The following is a 15,525-nucleotide window of genomic DNA, read 5'->3' as shown; positions in this document are numbered from 1 at the left end:
TGGGCTTCCGCTCTGTGAGACCATATTTCTCTGCTTCATCCCATGTCCTCTGTGGTGCCTGCTCTGTGTGTATCTGTGCCCGTTCCTGTCCCCGCATCACCAACACTGTCTTCGCCGTCATCATCACGGCCTGCCTCTCTCGGCTGGGCCCCCATCTCCAGAGGGACCCCAGCTGCAGCCTTTCAGCCCTGCTCTGTCCCTCTTGGACTCAGCCATCTAGATTCTCTGAGAACCAGACGTAGCAAACCCCACCCCACCCCACCTCCACACACTGACATTCCAGCAGCCCCGCTTCATGGTGGCTCAAATCAGCATATTGTCCCGTGCAGTTGCCACAGGTGGGTAAGGGCTGGTAGGCGGCTCCCTCTGTTCAGGTCTTGCAGGGCCCCCTGCCTCCCCGCCTACCCCCTTCTTCCTATTTGTGGCAACTTCAAATGTAACACCTTCCTGTCATCTCTCACACTCACTGGGGCCCCAACCACAGTGGCTGCCCTCCTGCCCACCTCCTCGCAGCCCCCAGAGGGAACCTGTGCAGAGCCAGGTGACGAGCCTCATGCAGGCAGGAGAAGAGCCTCTGCTGGGCAGGGTTGGGCGGAGTCGGGGAAGAGAAAAAGGAGACCGGGTTTTGGAAGCTGAGGTACTCGAGTGAATGTGCTAGGGCCCCGGGTGCGCTTGAGAAGGGGAGACGCGTGGCTATTGAGGAGAACGGGAAGGAACCTTGGGGCACTTGCTGAGCTGAGGTGGTCCCTGTGCTGTGTGGCCTTCAGGGAAAGAAGATGGAGAAGCGGGGTGCTAACTGAGTGGACAGCAGGGGAATCAGGGCATCTTCCTGTCAGGCCAGTCAGGGGACCCAGAGGGTTCTTGGCCTACTCTCTCAGACAGTTCCTGGCGAGGGAGCTGAGCCTGGGCAGACTGGGTGGCAGGACCCTAGGGCTTTCTCAGCTGCCCAGAAAGGCTGTGTGGATGATCGAGGGTGCAAAGGTACCCCTTGGTGGGGAGGCTGTGGTTGGTAGAGTCATGGAGGCAGAAGTCCCTCCCAGCATGGAACAGAGCAGTTTCTCAATTCTTGGTGTCCTCCAGGAAATCTGGAATGTTCCTTCAGGTCTCTGAGTTCACTTAGAAATAACCTCCATGAGGACATTCCTCTCTCTCCTCTTCCCTAGGGATGAGGGTAAGGCCAGCTCTGCTCCTTACCCCTGATTGTCTCCATTCAGTCCTCTTCCAGCACCTACCAAGGGAGAGCATCACTGGCTTCTAAATGTCAGTACTGAGTCCTTACACAACAGCCTGTCCAACCCTCGTTTGGTTTGGTGGAAGGGCCAGCTCTAGAAGCCAGGCTCCTCTTTGGAGGTCCTTCATTGCTCACCGGTGACTGACCTGTCTTCCCAGGTAGTAGGGGCATGAAGGGGTTATCTGCTCCAGACTTCCATTGTTGCCACGTGGCTAAGCCTCTGGGGAGGACAGGGGGCTCCCCGTCCTCCAGCCTGGACTTCCAGCTCTGCCAAGGCGACCAGGTAAGGAGGGAATTCCAACCTCTTTGAAGTCAGCCTGATTATGGAAGGGAGAGGATGTCAGGATGAAATGGGGGAAAATCTGTAGGGAGGAGATTCCCATTGTCCCCTGGGCCTGAGCATCCCTACCCCACCCAGCACATTGTGGAGATGTGCCCTTGAGGTGCCAGAGGCCCTCTCCCATGCCCCAGGGGCCAGACACTTCCTTTGGGGCATCAGAAAGGATAGAGCCTGCAGGACGCTTGGCTGTATGACCATGGCCTGGGCCTTAGGGGGAGGGGATCCCAGGGCCATCTTGGGGGGCTTACAGTCTTTGATGAGTATTTTCTCCGAGTTCATCTTGGCTCCATTCAAAATAGAGTTGATGGTCTGAGACACAGTGGGGCCAGGGAGGTCAGGAAGGGAGGCTAGGAGAGAGAACAGGGGTAGATGAAGGGTTCTGGAGGGTAGGAGGAGGGCAATCCTGGGATGGGCATGAAAGTCCCTGAGGAAAGAAATTTTCAGCTGAGGGATGGAGAAGCCATTTAGTAGCAGACGTGGTAGAGGGAGGCTCTTAGCTTCTCTTCTCCTTTTGGAAACCAGACTAGAGCTGGGACCATCCCGGGGACACAGGTACCCTAGCCCCCCACCCCCAAGCCTCTTGCCTCCTGCCCTCCAGGTCTTCTCAGCTTGCAGGCCGCTCTCTGACACAGTGGATATCGGGGGCTTGTCCTGTGCCAGCTGGCTGCGCCCCTTGCCACTGGCACCAGCCAGGTCTGCCTTGCTGACCTGTCCCCAGGGCCTGGACCTATACCTGTGCGCCCTGCAGCCGACACCACTGAGCACAGCCCCGCAGGGTCTCAGAAGCGACGTCTCCAGCACAAGTAAGCCCAGGCCAGACGGCTGCACCTGGATGGAGGCAGGAGAGGACTCTTAGGTTCCAGGACAGGAAAGGGAGGGGACCCAGGGTCGCCGGACAGAGCCTCAGGCACGCTTTACCTCCACATTTTGGTTTGGAGTTCTGGCCTTGGTGGGGGGGGGTGTTGGGGGGTGGGGGTGGTTTCAGGGGGTTGGACAGGGGCTTTCTCGGGCAGGGAGATCTGGAGTAGGTGTAGCTGAAGTCCCGGGGATTGAGGGGGGCACTTTGTCTGCCTAGAATGTGTGAGCTAGAGAGGTCCTTATTATAAGAGCGGAGCGCTGACTGGGAGCCCTCAGAGGGCGGAGTCCTGGTTCTGTCCTTTCTGGCTCTGGGACCTCAGCCACATCACTGGGGCCAGGTTCTTCTTCCACGAGAGCAGGATCTCACACTATGCCTGTTCTAGAGCTGTTGCATGGTAGTGCACTGCTTCTTACACACTTGGGACCTCCTGACGCCGGGAACTATGTGGCCATGGCCCTCATTTCCCTTCCCCAGAGCAGAGAGAAAAGCCGTTCAGTGAGGCTAGCCGAGTGCATAAATGAGGATCCAAGCAGACATCTACTCCGTGGCATGTTTTCTTTTTAGTATTTCACTTTCCGTCCTCCTAGCTTATCTCCCCCCTCCCTGGCTGTCCCTTCTCCGCCTCCCTTGCTAGCTCTTCTCTCCTTACCTCCTAAACATCCCCGGGCTCCGGAACTCGGTCCAGAGCCTTCTTCCTCCCCAGCCCCGCTTCAGTCTCCTCTCTCCTCTTCTTGCCTGCGTCTTGGAGAGCAGCGCGTTTGACAGGACCTCCTGCAACCAGGGACACCCGCTGTGCTTGCGCAGTTGGCGACCTACCCAGCCTTTTCAGTGGGGCTCACGGGAGTGAGGAGCTGAATGTTTATTGAATTCATTTTAATGAACTGAAATGGGATCACATGTGTCAAGTGACTGCCAGTTTTGAACACAGCAGCTCTCGCTCACCCTTAGGTGGTCTCATCAGGCAGGGCCTCTCGCACCCAAATGTATGTCTTCAGCTTGGAGCTCTCCTTGAAACTGCAAACCAACTAACTAACTAACTAACCAACTAACCAACTGCAAACCAATTCATCCAACTGCCTACTTGACTTTTCCACCTGGTTGTCTAATAAGCTTCTCGGATCATTTTCTCTCCCTAAGACTGTGGAGCACTGCACAGACACTAGGCACCTCTGTCGGCAAGGGCAGAGCAGGGAGGCCCAGAGAGAGAAACACCTGCCCCCGTCGTCCAACAGGCTTGCAGGCTAGAGGGCCCCCCACACCCCCTGCCAAGCTAGCTAGCAGGCCCGATTGGATGGAGAGCAGAACTTTCCCCCAGGCTGCAGGGCCCTGACCATCTTTCTTTTCCTGCTCAGAGCACCAGCCACCAGGGCTGCAGGCCAGCTCCGCGGATGATGAGAAACTCACGGCCAAGTACTCTGCGAGCAGGGACAAGAGGGGAAGGCAGCAGGAAAGAGCTGGCGAGGGGGCACTCTGCCCATCCTTCTCTCCTCACAGCGGCTCTTCCCCAACCCGCTGGCAGAACAGGAAGAGCCCCAGCCCCTTGGCTGTCTGCTCCTGCCCGCTGCCCGCTCCCATCTCCAAAGAACTCCCATTCTGCCTCCACCCCTTCTACCCTGCGTATCCAGTTCTGCCTCCACCTCACCTGCTCACCTATGGGGCCCCACCTTCTGTCCAGGGTCCCCCCCTCTTCATGCTGCCCCCAGGCCCCTCCTGCCCCACCGTGGCTATGCCCAGCTTGCTGATGACTGTCATTGAGCCTGGGCACCCCACTGCCCAGAGGGAGACCCCGTATTCTTCCCCAGGGGCCTCCCAAGCCTCTGGCCAAAGCCAACCTTCCCAGGCCTGGAATCGAGGTCCTGAAGCGGCCAGGACCTACTCTCCAGGCCCAAAGAGCGTGGGCAGGGCGGCTCCAGCGAGGCGGGCGCCAGTGGGCTCCCGGCCAGGCACCACGGCTCTGCCTTACCCGCTGAAGAAAGAGAACGGCAAAATCCTGTACGAGTGCAACGTGTGCAGCAAGAACTTCAGGCAGCTCTCCAACCTCAAGGTACCTGTCCCCCGGGGCTCCGCGGCTCCCCTCAGCATCTGCCCATGACCCCCTCCTGTCCTGCTTCCAGAATCAAGGACCTTAAAGCTAGAACAACTCCTGGGCAGCCCCTAGGCTGTGATCTGGGATGGCTCACTTGGCCCCTCACTGTCATGTTTGCAGAGAGGAGATGCAGGACAAAATGGCCTCACCAAAGTCCTCTCCACCCTAAGAGACTGTCTGTGAGAGCATCACCTTCCAGTCAAATATGGGGAACCTGAGGGAAGGGTTTGCCCAGGTCACTTTGATTGGATGGTCACGTTAGGCCTTGATATTAGCCTCTCAGTGTCTAGTGCAAAGCTCTTGCCTGAACAACCATCTTTCTGGATCCCCAGTTAAGCCTCCTCTTGCTTATTTGTTTGAAGGTCCAGTAGGAGAGTGGGTAGATTTTAGTGAGTCTAGGTCACAGACGTGACAACCAGCTTTTTCCACGCGGGCCGCTACAAAGCAGCGTGTGGCCGCTCGGCCATCATCCTCAAGACCCCGGCCGGTGTCTGTGTGTCAGCCAAGATGGGGGTCTCTGCACGTGTAGGCAACACTGAAGTTGAGGAGAAGTTATGGCTGCTGAGGAACGACCCTTCAGGGTCCTCCAGGGTGTGAGTTCCTAAACTTTAATGAGATTTAAACCTGGAGAGCCAGGAAACATGCAGATTTCTAGGTCCCAGTCCCAGAGATTTTGATTCAGTGGGTCTGGGGCGGGGCCTGAGAATCGGCATTTTCCACATGCTCCCAGGTGGTGCTGAGGCTGCTGGTCTGTGGACCACACTTTTTTTTTTTTTTAAGATTATTTATTTTAGGGGGCGCCTGGGTGGTTCAGTCAGTGAAGTGTCTGCCTTCGGCTTAGGTCATGATCCCGGGGTCCTGGGATCAAGCCCGGCATCAGGCTCCCTGCTCACGGGGGGATCCTGCTTCTCCCTCTTCCTCTGCCTCTTCCCTCTGCCTGTGCTCTCTCTCTCTCTCAAATAAATAAATTAATTAAGAAAAAGATTATTTGAGAGAGAAAGTGTGAGAGAGAGCAGAGGGAAGGGGCAGAGGGAGAGGGAGAAAGCGTCCCAGCAGACTCCACCATAAGCATGGAGCCCAATGCCGGCTCAATTTCACGACCCTGAGATCATGAGCTGGGCCGAAGCCAAGAGTTGGTCATTTAACCGACTGAGCCAGCCAGGCGCCCCTGGACCACCCTGTGAGCAGCACTGCTCGGGATATATATATGTGGGCCATCCCTTAGTCAGCCTTCTGACCACTGTCACCTCCCCTCCCACAGGGCACCAGAAAGACTGAGGGTATCCTGGAGAATGGAAGAGAGGCCCTGAGGGCAGTGATGGAGTAGCAAGGGGACTGAGAAACCTTGATGCGAAATAAGGGTCCTGGGGGAACATGGGGAGAGATTTAGACAGGATCCCAGGCCCTGCTGGACGGTTCCGGGCAGTCGGCAGCCTTTCTCCCACACCTGGCTCAGGTCCATCTGCGTGTGCACAGTGGGGAGCGCCCGTTCCAGTGTGCCCTGTGTCAGAAGAGCTTCACCCAGTTTGCCCACCTGCAGAAGCACCACATGGTGCATACCGGGGAGCGGCCCCATGAATGCCTGGTGAGACCCTCCTTCCCCTCCCCTGTACTCCTGCGGCTGGTGAGTAGTTCCAGGCCCCTGGAGGGATGGCACCCGTGGCCTTCATTCCCCAGTGCCCCTGAACAAGTGGAGACAGGACCGGAGGCAAGGCTGGAGGCGGGGAGGGAGGTGAAAATGACCCCTGTCAGCCTGGAAGGGCCAGAATGTGAGACTGGGGAGGTGTCTCCCTAGGCCTGGAGTGAGGAATAGAGATGTATGTCTACAGGAGGAGAATAATAAAGCTGGGGAGTCTTGGGGAGTGGATACCTGTAACCTACTTCCCAGGCTTGCTGGATAAGTAAAAGGCCTCATGTGTGCGAAGGACGCAAACGCTACAGATAATGTCAGCTCGATGTTAGCTCCTTCTCCCTTTGAGTCTTGCTACATCCCTCAGGAAGTCAGAACAGCAGGAATTCTTTCCCCATTTTACAGAGGCAAACTTGAAAGAAGCATCATGGTTCTAAGTCTGGGCTACTTGGGTTCAAATCCCAGCTCTCCCTCCAACTGGTGTGACCTTTGGCTAGTGGCTCTCCTTCTCTGAGCCTCTGCTTTCTCACTGTAATAGAGAAGTTATAGTAGGACTTAGTCATGCTTCTCCAGGGTCCCGGGGGAGACTCTATGAGACCAATTCCTGGCATGTGGCAGCTCTCTGTAAATGTTCATTACGCCCACGAAAGCTGTAGGCCCACGCTTAAGGGTCCTGTGTGATGATCTCATTCAGTCCATCATACCTATGAGGTTAGGTAGTAATAGTCACATGTTACCAATAAGGATAACAAGGCTCAGACAGGAGATGTCACCTATGCAAGGTCGCCCAGGGAGTAGGAACCAGGACACTAACCCAGGTCTGCCTGGCTCCAATGTGCCAGACACCATGGGTCCCAGTGAGAAATCATGGGAAAAGCTTCCAGGCTGGCGTTACAGGGAGGTGGTGGTGGTGGTGTGTGTTGGGGGGGGGTGTCCGGGGTGGGGAAGGGGAGCAGAGTCCCAAGCCAGCCAGGTGGGCAGAGCTGACACCAGTGCCCATTCCCACCAGATGTGCCACAAGCGCTTCAGCAGCTCCAGCAACCTCAAGACTCACGTGCGCCTGCACTCGGGGGCCCGGCCCTTCCAGTGCAGTGTCTGTCCACGGCACTTCGCCCGGCACGTTCACCCGAAGCTGCACCACAGCCTGCACGGCCCACGGCCTTGCGGCCTACCTCACACCCACCTGCCCCTGGCGTCTCTTGCCTGCCTTGCCCAATGGCACCAGGAAGCCCTAGATCTCATGGCACTGCCATCAGAGAGGCAGACGGGCTGGGATTTGGAAAAGGTCAAGGTGTCCTTGGCGTCTGGGGGAAAGTCTGGGCAGCCAGCCTGAGCCCTCGTGCTAGGACTGCCTTGGGGAGGGGGCAGGAGCAGAGCAATTAAAGGATTTTCTCTATGGCAAGTGGAGCCCTCCGGAACTTCAACAGTAGTGGGAGAAGCCACTGTGTATCTGTCAGACTTCACACCTCACCTGAAAGCAGGTCAGGGAACACAGCCAGGGAGAGCCTGTGAGGCCCGCTCATGGGGTGGGTGCTTGCAGCCATCCACATCCGGCTGGATTTGGGTCCTGCTCCTCCCTGTCTGGGACCTGGACCTCCAATCTCAGCTTGCCAATGGGTAGCCCAGCCTTCCAGGACTCTGCATGGTGCAGACTGTTCTGCCAAGCACTGGCCACATCGCTCTCTTTCCTGAACAGATGTTACAGCACCTGCCCAGATGTGTGTGTGGGGCTTCCCATCACCTTCCTGTCTCACAGTTACTGGGAAGCCAGTGTGCCTCCTTTGCTGGTACTCCCTGCCATGGTCAGGTGGGGTGTGCATGCCAGGATCTGAGGGCCCTCCCACCCCCCCCGTGAGGGTGGAGGGGCAGGAACACAAGGAGGTCAATGTCCATTCATGACCCAGAAACACGAGGTCGTCCCGTGTGCCAGGACCACTCACCACAGAGGGCAAAGGGCTAAGGAGGTATGAGTCCGGGGGAGGCGTACAGACCCTACAAGGAGTATGAGGGAAGAACTGGCAAAGAGAACCTGAGGAACTAGGACCCTCCTAGTGACCTCTCTCCCTGCAGTCCCAGAGGATCCCCTCAGATGTGCAAGGCGTTCTGCACCCCCAGGACTCGGGACTCGGGAGTTAGCATCAGGTGGGAAAGGGCACTGGCTGGGAAGCAGGAGACCCCGGTTACATTATTAAATAGTAATAACTGGCCAACGTCCAGCAGGGGGCTCCGTTCGCGCCCCCGTGGCTTTGAGAGCGCTTCCCCCCGCCCCAACCCTCCCGGGGACCGAGCGAGCTTCGCGCTGTGTGTAGGCTCTCCAGAAGCGCGCGACAGAACGCTCGGGAGGAGCCCACCGCGTCCCGACAACGGCGGGGTCGCCTTTGGTCTCCCCCGCCCAGGAATCAAGGTCCGGGTTTAAAGCCCACCCCGTCACCCTTTGGCCCTGCGCCAGAGGCCAACCACTCGGGCGAGGCCCCACCCACTCGACAAGATCATGCCCCCTCCAGTCTTGACCGCTCCCCTACGTTCTAGCCCCTCCTCCTCGGGGGGAGAGAGTCCCTCGTTCAGTCCCGCCTCCGGGTCCCCGCTTGCCCGAGGTTCCTCTTTCCCGCCCACCTCGTGCAAGGCCAGTTGGGCGGCGGCCGGCACCCTGTGCGCCCCTGGCGCCTCCCGAGGCCTAAAGAAGTAGCGCGGAGAACAAGGCGAGAGCGGGGAGAAGTGGGGCTCAGGCAGAGCGGCCCCTGCAGAGTGCACCCGATGTCCTGGGGCAAGGGCAGCCTCTGGGTCAGTCTCCCGCCCGCACGGGGTGGGCGGGGCGGCTGTTTGTTCAAGGGGGCGGGCCGGAGAAGGCGTTGCTCTGTCGAGGAGCGGATCCGGGTGGCCCCCGCGGCCCCGGAGCGCTGCGGTGCCCGAGAGCCCGGGGCCTTGCCCTTGCCATGGCCGAGCGGCGCGGGGGTCTGGGGGCGCGCCTGGCCCGCGGCTTGGCCAGGCTAGGGCTCCGGAGGGAGCGCCGGAGGAAGCGGACCCCGGAGGAGGCCAGAGCTCGGGATAGGTGAGGGGGATGGAGGAGGGCTGCAGGGGCCCCTGGGCCCTAGGGGGGTGTGTGTGTGTGTGCGCGCGCGTATGTTAGAGGGTAGTGGATGTTCAAATAAGCGTGTATGAGTGTCTGAGAGCATAAAAATGTACGTGTCCGTATACTACGATTTTGGGTCTATGAATGTGAACACGGTCTTTAGAAAGTACCTGCGGTCTTTTGAAACTTTAGAACAACTTTTCTAATTCCCGAAGTCAGGTGGCTGCCCGTGGACTATGATTTCCTCTTGGGAGACAATTAGACAATTTAAAGGCAAACGTAGGGGCTCTTCCTGCCCCTGTGGACTTTGTCACATCACAGGCCAGTTTCCCTCTGGTCTAAATTCCCTTTGTCATGAGCTCCACAGGCACCTGAGTTGCTTAGACCCCACTGCATCTGCCCTTAGATGTCAGGATGACCTCCCCTTTCATCCCCAATTATAATAACAATAAACCTTTATTTGCCACTTGCCTCGTGCCTCACCTGGATTATCTCATTTAATCCTCACAGCCGCTCGGTGAGGCAGGTAGTTCATGTGATTCAGGTATGGAAATGGCGGTTCAGAGAGGTGAAGTCACCTGTCCAGTCACACAGCTGGGAAGTGGTGGGGCTGGGTTACGAGCTTAGGCAGTCTGACTCCAGAGCCCGTATCCTGAAGCGCTGGGCTGCTCTGTGGCCTGGAGAGATTTCAAGACAGCAAGCCAGGGGGCCAGAGCTCCATCCTAACCCTACGTGCCACCGGCCTAGTCACCTTGAACAAATTGCTTCCAATCTCTGAGCCCATTCCCTGGTAGCTACTGTCTAAGTGGAAGTTTGGCTCTGGGCGGAAAGCTGAATGGCTGCGAGGGGGATAGTGAAGAGGACCCTGGTGGCTCACAGGCCCCGTATCTGAAAAGAGTATGGAATGTGCTCGGAGGCATGGGATGTTGTGTATCTATGTAGTTACCAGGCAATTTGTTCTGATCTTATCATGACACAGCTGTCTTTAGCAGCCAGGGGAGGGGTGGGGTACCTGAGGACAGGCGCAGAGGGAGAGGAGGGGTTTGTACTTCTCTCTCACACCAAAGAGAGAGGGGAGGGGAGGGCCTAGCCGCCTTGGAAAGCCTGGAAGCCTGGGTGCCCCAGGGGGTACCCACACCCTGCCGCTGCCCTGCCCGCCCCCACCTGGAAGACACGCCCTCTCCCATTACCGGGTCTGGCAGGAACCTGCCCTATAGGCCCAGGTGGCCCTGCCCCTCCCTTTCCTCACTTGAGAGGAGGCAGGGTTGGCAAGCCGGTGAGTCAGGGGTTGAGAGGACAGGGGAGGGACTGTGCGTGCTCCTGGGCCAACGTGATGATAGAACCCATGCGTGTGCTTGGACTCAGTTTTCACCAGATGTGGGAATGGGACTCTAGCACTAAGGCCGCCCAGGCCTCTCTGATCCCTACTGATTGCCCAGGGTTCGGGGGCAGGGTGCTCAGGGGAGGAAGTCAAGGCACTTCCCCATCTTGCCCCCATTAGTGCCATGATGCGCAACCAGCCTTTGGAATGGGGCGGTCCTAGTGTCCTTACTCCAAGACTTACCAGCTGTGTGACTCCAGGCAAGTCACTTCACCTTTCTGGGCCTCAGTTTCCTTATGAAAAATAGGGGTATAATATCCACCTAGGATTATTGTGAGGCTCGAAGGAGATCACATGAGCGCCATACCTAAGGCTAGGCCTGGCGCTGGGGAGGGCCTCAGCAAATGACAGGCTTTTGAATTATTGAGATACTGTCCTTTTTCTATATTCTGGTCCTGCTACAGACCTAGTCCCCACTTTTGTCCCAAGCTCATCCCTGTCTTTTTCTCTCTAAGAGTAGACAGCTAGGGGAGGGAGCAGAGGGGAGGCTGCTGTGTAGACCTTGCCCCACTCCTAAGTTTTCAGGAGCTTAGCCTGCCTGTGTGCCCTGAGAGAAGTAGGGGAGGGCCCCAGGGTCCAGTCTGAGGGTGGGAGGAGAGGAGCCTACTTCACTCCTTTCCCTGTGCTTCCTTCCTAGGCCCTGGGGTGGCCGGAGCTGCCCTGACCTGGCCCAGGGCCTGGGCAGCACCAGCAATGTCAGCCTCAAGGTAAGAGAGAATCCGAAGGGGCGGGAGGGGAGGGGGTTCAGAAGCTCTGGGAGGGGCCGGGCAGGCCCTGAGAACCCTGACTTACAAGTCAGGCACCTGGAGTTCTCTAATCCTCCCTCTGCCACTGATTCACGGTGTGACCCTGGGCAGGTCACTCCCCACTTCAGTTTCCCTGTCTGCAAAATGGGGACAATAATGCCGCTTAGAGCTGTGGTGAGAAAGAAAGTCATGGGTGTGGAATATCCAGCAAGAGGCCTAGATGCGCTGGAAGCCTGAGCTTCCTTATGCTCAGGCCCTCGGGGAAGCCTGGAGGGCCAGGGCCTGGGCCCAGGAGCCCCCTTTCTACACTCCCTCCTTTAGCTTGACCTTGTCTCCTCTCTGGCCCTTTTTCCCCACTTCCTGGCATGGAGTTCCAGGGGTGAAGCTGGGCCGGTGGTTTAACCTTCTGGCCACAGTTTCCCCATCTTCAGTGGGGACCTGAGCCGTGGCTTGAAAAGTGACAGGGTGTCCTCCTTTGGAGGAGCGGAAGTCCTCCTCTGGAGGTGGCTCAAGCAGCCATGTGTCTGTGGTCCTGAGTACCCTTGGTAATTACTAGCGGTTAATTGAGTACTCATTATGTGCTGGTTACTCCGCACGGCTTATCTCATACAATCTTCCTAGCACTCCCAGGAAGCAGGTACTGTTATCATCATACCCATTTGACACACGGGGAAACTGAGATTGTGGCTAGGAAGTAGCAGGGCTGCGATTTGAGCCTGGATTGCTTGGCTCCAGGCCCCCACATTAATCACGGTGCCCTCCTGTCTTTAGAGGTATTTAGCCCTTGGGAAGCAGGAGGCTGTACCTATTTCACAGATGAGTAAATTGAGGTATTTGGGATCAAGGGCACCTGCTAGGAGGACTTTTGACCCCAGACTTGGCTCCTCTGTTGCCAAGGACACAAGCCTGTCCCTGAAAATTAGTGGTTTGGGGAGCAGTGTCCATATAGGTCTGGGATCCCTGGCCCTCTCCCCTCATTCCCACGGCCAGGCTGGGCCCCAGAGAAGATAGCAGATGGAGGTTAAGTTTGTCCCACTTTCAGGGGAACCCTCTTCCCTGGCTCCCTCATGGCCCAGGTACATCTCTATGCCCAGGTGCTTTGTCCCAGGTGTGCTTGGGAGCCTTGGGCTTCAAGGGTACGGGGGGTGGGGTGGGGGAGGTGGCTACAAGCTCTCTGAAAGCCTGGAGTGGGCAGAGACCATAGACACTTGTACCAGGCACATCCATGCAGCCCCTGATCCCCAGAGAAGCTGCTGCCAAAGGGCCAGAGGCCTGGGGATGCCTGGGAAGGTGGCGGTTGGCCTGAGAGTTGGGCCCTGACTGAGTGACTTTAGTCAGGTCAGTGTCCTCTCTGGGCCTCACTTCCCTCATATGCAGAATGGGAGAGAGTGAGTGAAATGCTGAGCGCCTTCCCAGAGCTCTGCCCTTTTGTCCAGTTTTCGTGGCCCTTAGGGCAGCTCTGCTTGGTGTCAGAGCTCTGTTCAGCTTCTCCTGTGCCCAGGAGGGCAGTCAAGGGTGTTGAGGGGTACTCACAGGATAGGGAGAAGTGCTGTCACCAGGCCCCTGCCTCTGCTTTCCCTTAGGCCCAATCCCACAGCTGCTCAGAATGGGACCTTCGGGCAGGGAGCCGTGGTTCCTGGCTCTGGAGGAGACGACACAGCTCAGGGGAGCCCCCTCAGCCCCTGGGGCGCCTACAGAGGCCGGCTGTGGGCAGTGCTTCTGATCTGGCCAACTATGCCTCCGTGGGCCTGGAGAGCCCCGCATGCCCCGTGACAGCTCCTGGATGTGTGGAGCGAGGAACCCCAGGCTGCCCTTGCCTGCAACTCCCATGTGCTGCCCCAGAGCTTCCTCTGAGGCCTGAGCCACCAGGCAACCTGGAAAACCTGCTGCCCCGCCCAGCATCCTTCCCCATGGCAGAGGGGGCAAAGGGCGAGCCTGTCACACCAGGGCCAGCCCTGCCAGATCCAGCCCAGACCCTACATGAGTGTCGCTGTGCCAGGAGGACCCGCTACCACATCACTATCACCCTCCAGGGGCACGGACAGGCACCTGGGGAGGAGGGTGGGGAGCCTGAACCGGCCCAACCAGCTCTCCACCCCTGCGGCCCTGAGGAATCCAGGGGCTGGCAGGAGCCTCCCCAGGGGCCCCGCCCCATCACGGGGTGCCCGACAGACCTGCCCCAGGAGCCCCGGCTGAGAGCCCCGCCGCATCAGGAGGTCACAGCCCAGCAGCAGGAGCTCCAGGCCCACTGGACGCCCGGGGCCCCGCACAGACTGTAAGTAGAGGGCAGTCCCCACATGGGGCGACAACGGGAGGGGACACCGGCCTGGCTGCCCCCTCTTGGGTCTCTGCCTGGCCTCTGGGCTTTTCCAACTCAAGGCCCATTCATTCAGCCCCCTGAGCATGAACTGTCTCTGCCATCCGGGGCCCACGCGGCTCTGCCCTCCTCTTCCTCCCCTCACCCACAGGCTCCCTCCAGGAACTACTGCCGCTCTTCTCCTCTGTCCACCTGAGGTAGCTTGTCATGGACGGGATGGGGGAGAGTCACCCTCTCCTGAGCAATCCCCACCACAGACCCAGCTTGGGAATAGGTGTCCGGCCAAAGTCCTGCGTGTCCTGGGACAAGTTGCTTAGCCTCTCTGGGCCTTGAGTTGTGGAGTAGCTTTGGTCGCTGGAGGTGAGGAAGGAGGAGGTGGTCACCGGACATGCTTTGAACTCCAGGGAGCTGGGCCGCCCAAATAGCAGGGATGCTCGTTACTAACGCCTCAGTCGCAGCAGTAATTGTCCCTTCTGGCTCTGGGGTGGTGACCACGGAGCAGGCACGGGCTCCCAAGCCTTGGTTTTTATTTGTGTTGAAATAACTCTCCTGAATCTGCCTGGTAGGCCTAGAGGTGGACGGGTGGGTCCCCTAAAACTCACTGAGGAGGGGGTGATATCTCTAGGGCCACCAGGAAGGGGCACTAGGGCTCAAACAGAGCTCTGAAAAGTTCCTAATAATGACGGTGGTGGCTGTTATTTATGGCTTTTTGTTTTAAGGCTTTATTTATTTATTTGACAGGGTGGGGCACAAGCAGGGGGAGCTGCAGGCAGAGGGAGAGGGAGAAGCAGGGTCCCTGCTGAGTAGGGAGCCCAACGCAACAGAGGACTCGATCCCAGGACCCTGGGATCATGACCGAGCCGGAGGCAGATGCTTAACTGACAGCCACCCAGGAGTCCCATGGCTTGTTTTCTAAGCATAATTCTTTTTATTTTTTAATTTTTATTGTTTTAAAAGATTTATTTATTTTAAAGAGAGAGAGAGAGCTCATGCACACGCTTGCATGGGAGGGAGGGGCAGAGGGCGAGGGAGAGAGAGAATCTCAAGCAGATTCCTTACAGAGCTTGATCCCATGACCCTGAGATCACGACCTGAGCTGAAACCAAGAGTCAGGTGCTTAGCCAACTATACCACCCAGGTGCCCCCTACGCATAATTCTTTTAAATCCTCAGAAAGCCTCATGAGGCAGGACTAATCTTGCTGACCGCCCCCATTGCAGCAGGGAAACTAAGGCTTAGGGAGGTCACATCCCTTGCCCAAAGTCAACTAGACAGTGAAGGGGTCGGAACTTGAACCTGGATGCCTGTGCTCTAACCACTGCTTTCTCCTGCCTCTCCCAGAGGCCTTGCTGGCCCTGTGCCGCCCGTGGAGGGTTGAGTGGTTGCTTTACAGGGTTTTCAGCGACCCCGTGGAGGGGGATTTGGCAGCATCAGGAATGCTTAGGCCCCTGGGCAGGAGTCAGGGTACCTCATCCTGTGGCACGGAAGAGAGAGAGGTGGGACCCAGGCTGGCTCAGAGACCTGCTGGGGGGGGGGCAGGTGGGAGAGAAGGGCTGCAGAGAGAGGGAAGGTGGGCGGAGGAGGCAGGCCTTGGACAGAAGGAAGAAGCGGCTGGTTTAGCTGAGGGGACTCGGGCACTACCTGCCACTCCCTGGCTATTTGGGGACGAGGTAGCTAATGACAGACTCCGGCTGGAGGCTAGGGGCTCACTTACAGAGGCCGGAAGCGGACCTCCGGGGCTGTCACCCTTCTTTGACCCCTTTCTGGGGGAAGCATTCCCTGGGTCAGGATTGGCCGATGTTGGGAGGGGCGGGGAGGTGGGACACAGTTGGGGCTGCACGTGGGGCTGTGTAAGATACGTGTGCA

At 58.0% G+C, this 15,525-nt stretch overlaps 2 protein-coding genes across 6 annotated transcripts in view; both read left to right on the top strand.

Annotated features, from left to right (window-relative positions):
* The first annotated feature begins 462 nt into the window (after positions 1-462).
* Positions 463-7,535, top strand: ZNF683 (zinc finger protein 683). The gene is given in 7 exon segments (XM_034647255.1): positions 463-541; positions 1,390-1,514; positions 2,170-2,374; positions 3,783-4,474; positions 5,973-6,101; positions 7,156-7,462; positions 7,465-7,535. Coding segments are annotated over 6 exon segments (1,512 nt in total). The 5' UTR covers positions 463-541; positions 1,390-1,400; the 3' UTR covers positions 7,530-7,535.
* A 1,326-nt stretch (positions 7,536-8,861) lies between these two features.
* Positions 8,862-15,525, top strand: part of CRYBG2 (crystallin beta-gamma domain containing 2) — a 31,685-nt gene continuing 25,021 nt past the window's right edge. Inside the window, exons 1-3 of one of the 5 annotated variants that reach the window (XM_034647128.1) lie at positions 8,862-8,927; positions 11,235-11,304; positions 13,377-13,618. Coding sequence is in view for 2 of the 5 variants with exons in the window: in XM_034647112.1 (XP_034503003.1) it covers positions 9,080-9,195; positions 11,235-11,304; positions 12,927-13,618 (878 nt within the window). In the remaining 3 variants the exon portion in view is untranslated. Of the gene's footprint in view, positions 9,196-11,234; positions 11,305-12,926; positions 13,619-13,657; positions 14,021-15,525 lie in introns of those variants that run through there. The other 4 variants (XM_034647118.1, XM_034647112.1, XM_034647121.1 and 1 more) reach the window with 4 other exon arrangements.

This window comes from Ailuropoda melanoleuca, chromosome 2 (assembly GCF_002007445.2).
Source record: "Ailuropoda melanoleuca isolate Jingjing chromosome 2, ASM200744v2, whole genome shotgun sequence".
Taxonomy (NCBI): domain Eukaryota; kingdom Metazoa; phylum Chordata; class Mammalia; order Carnivora; family Ursidae; genus Ailuropoda; species Ailuropoda melanoleuca.
The sequence above is the reverse complement of the archived record's forward strand: the minus strand, read 5'-3'. Positions and strand labels throughout refer to the sequence as shown.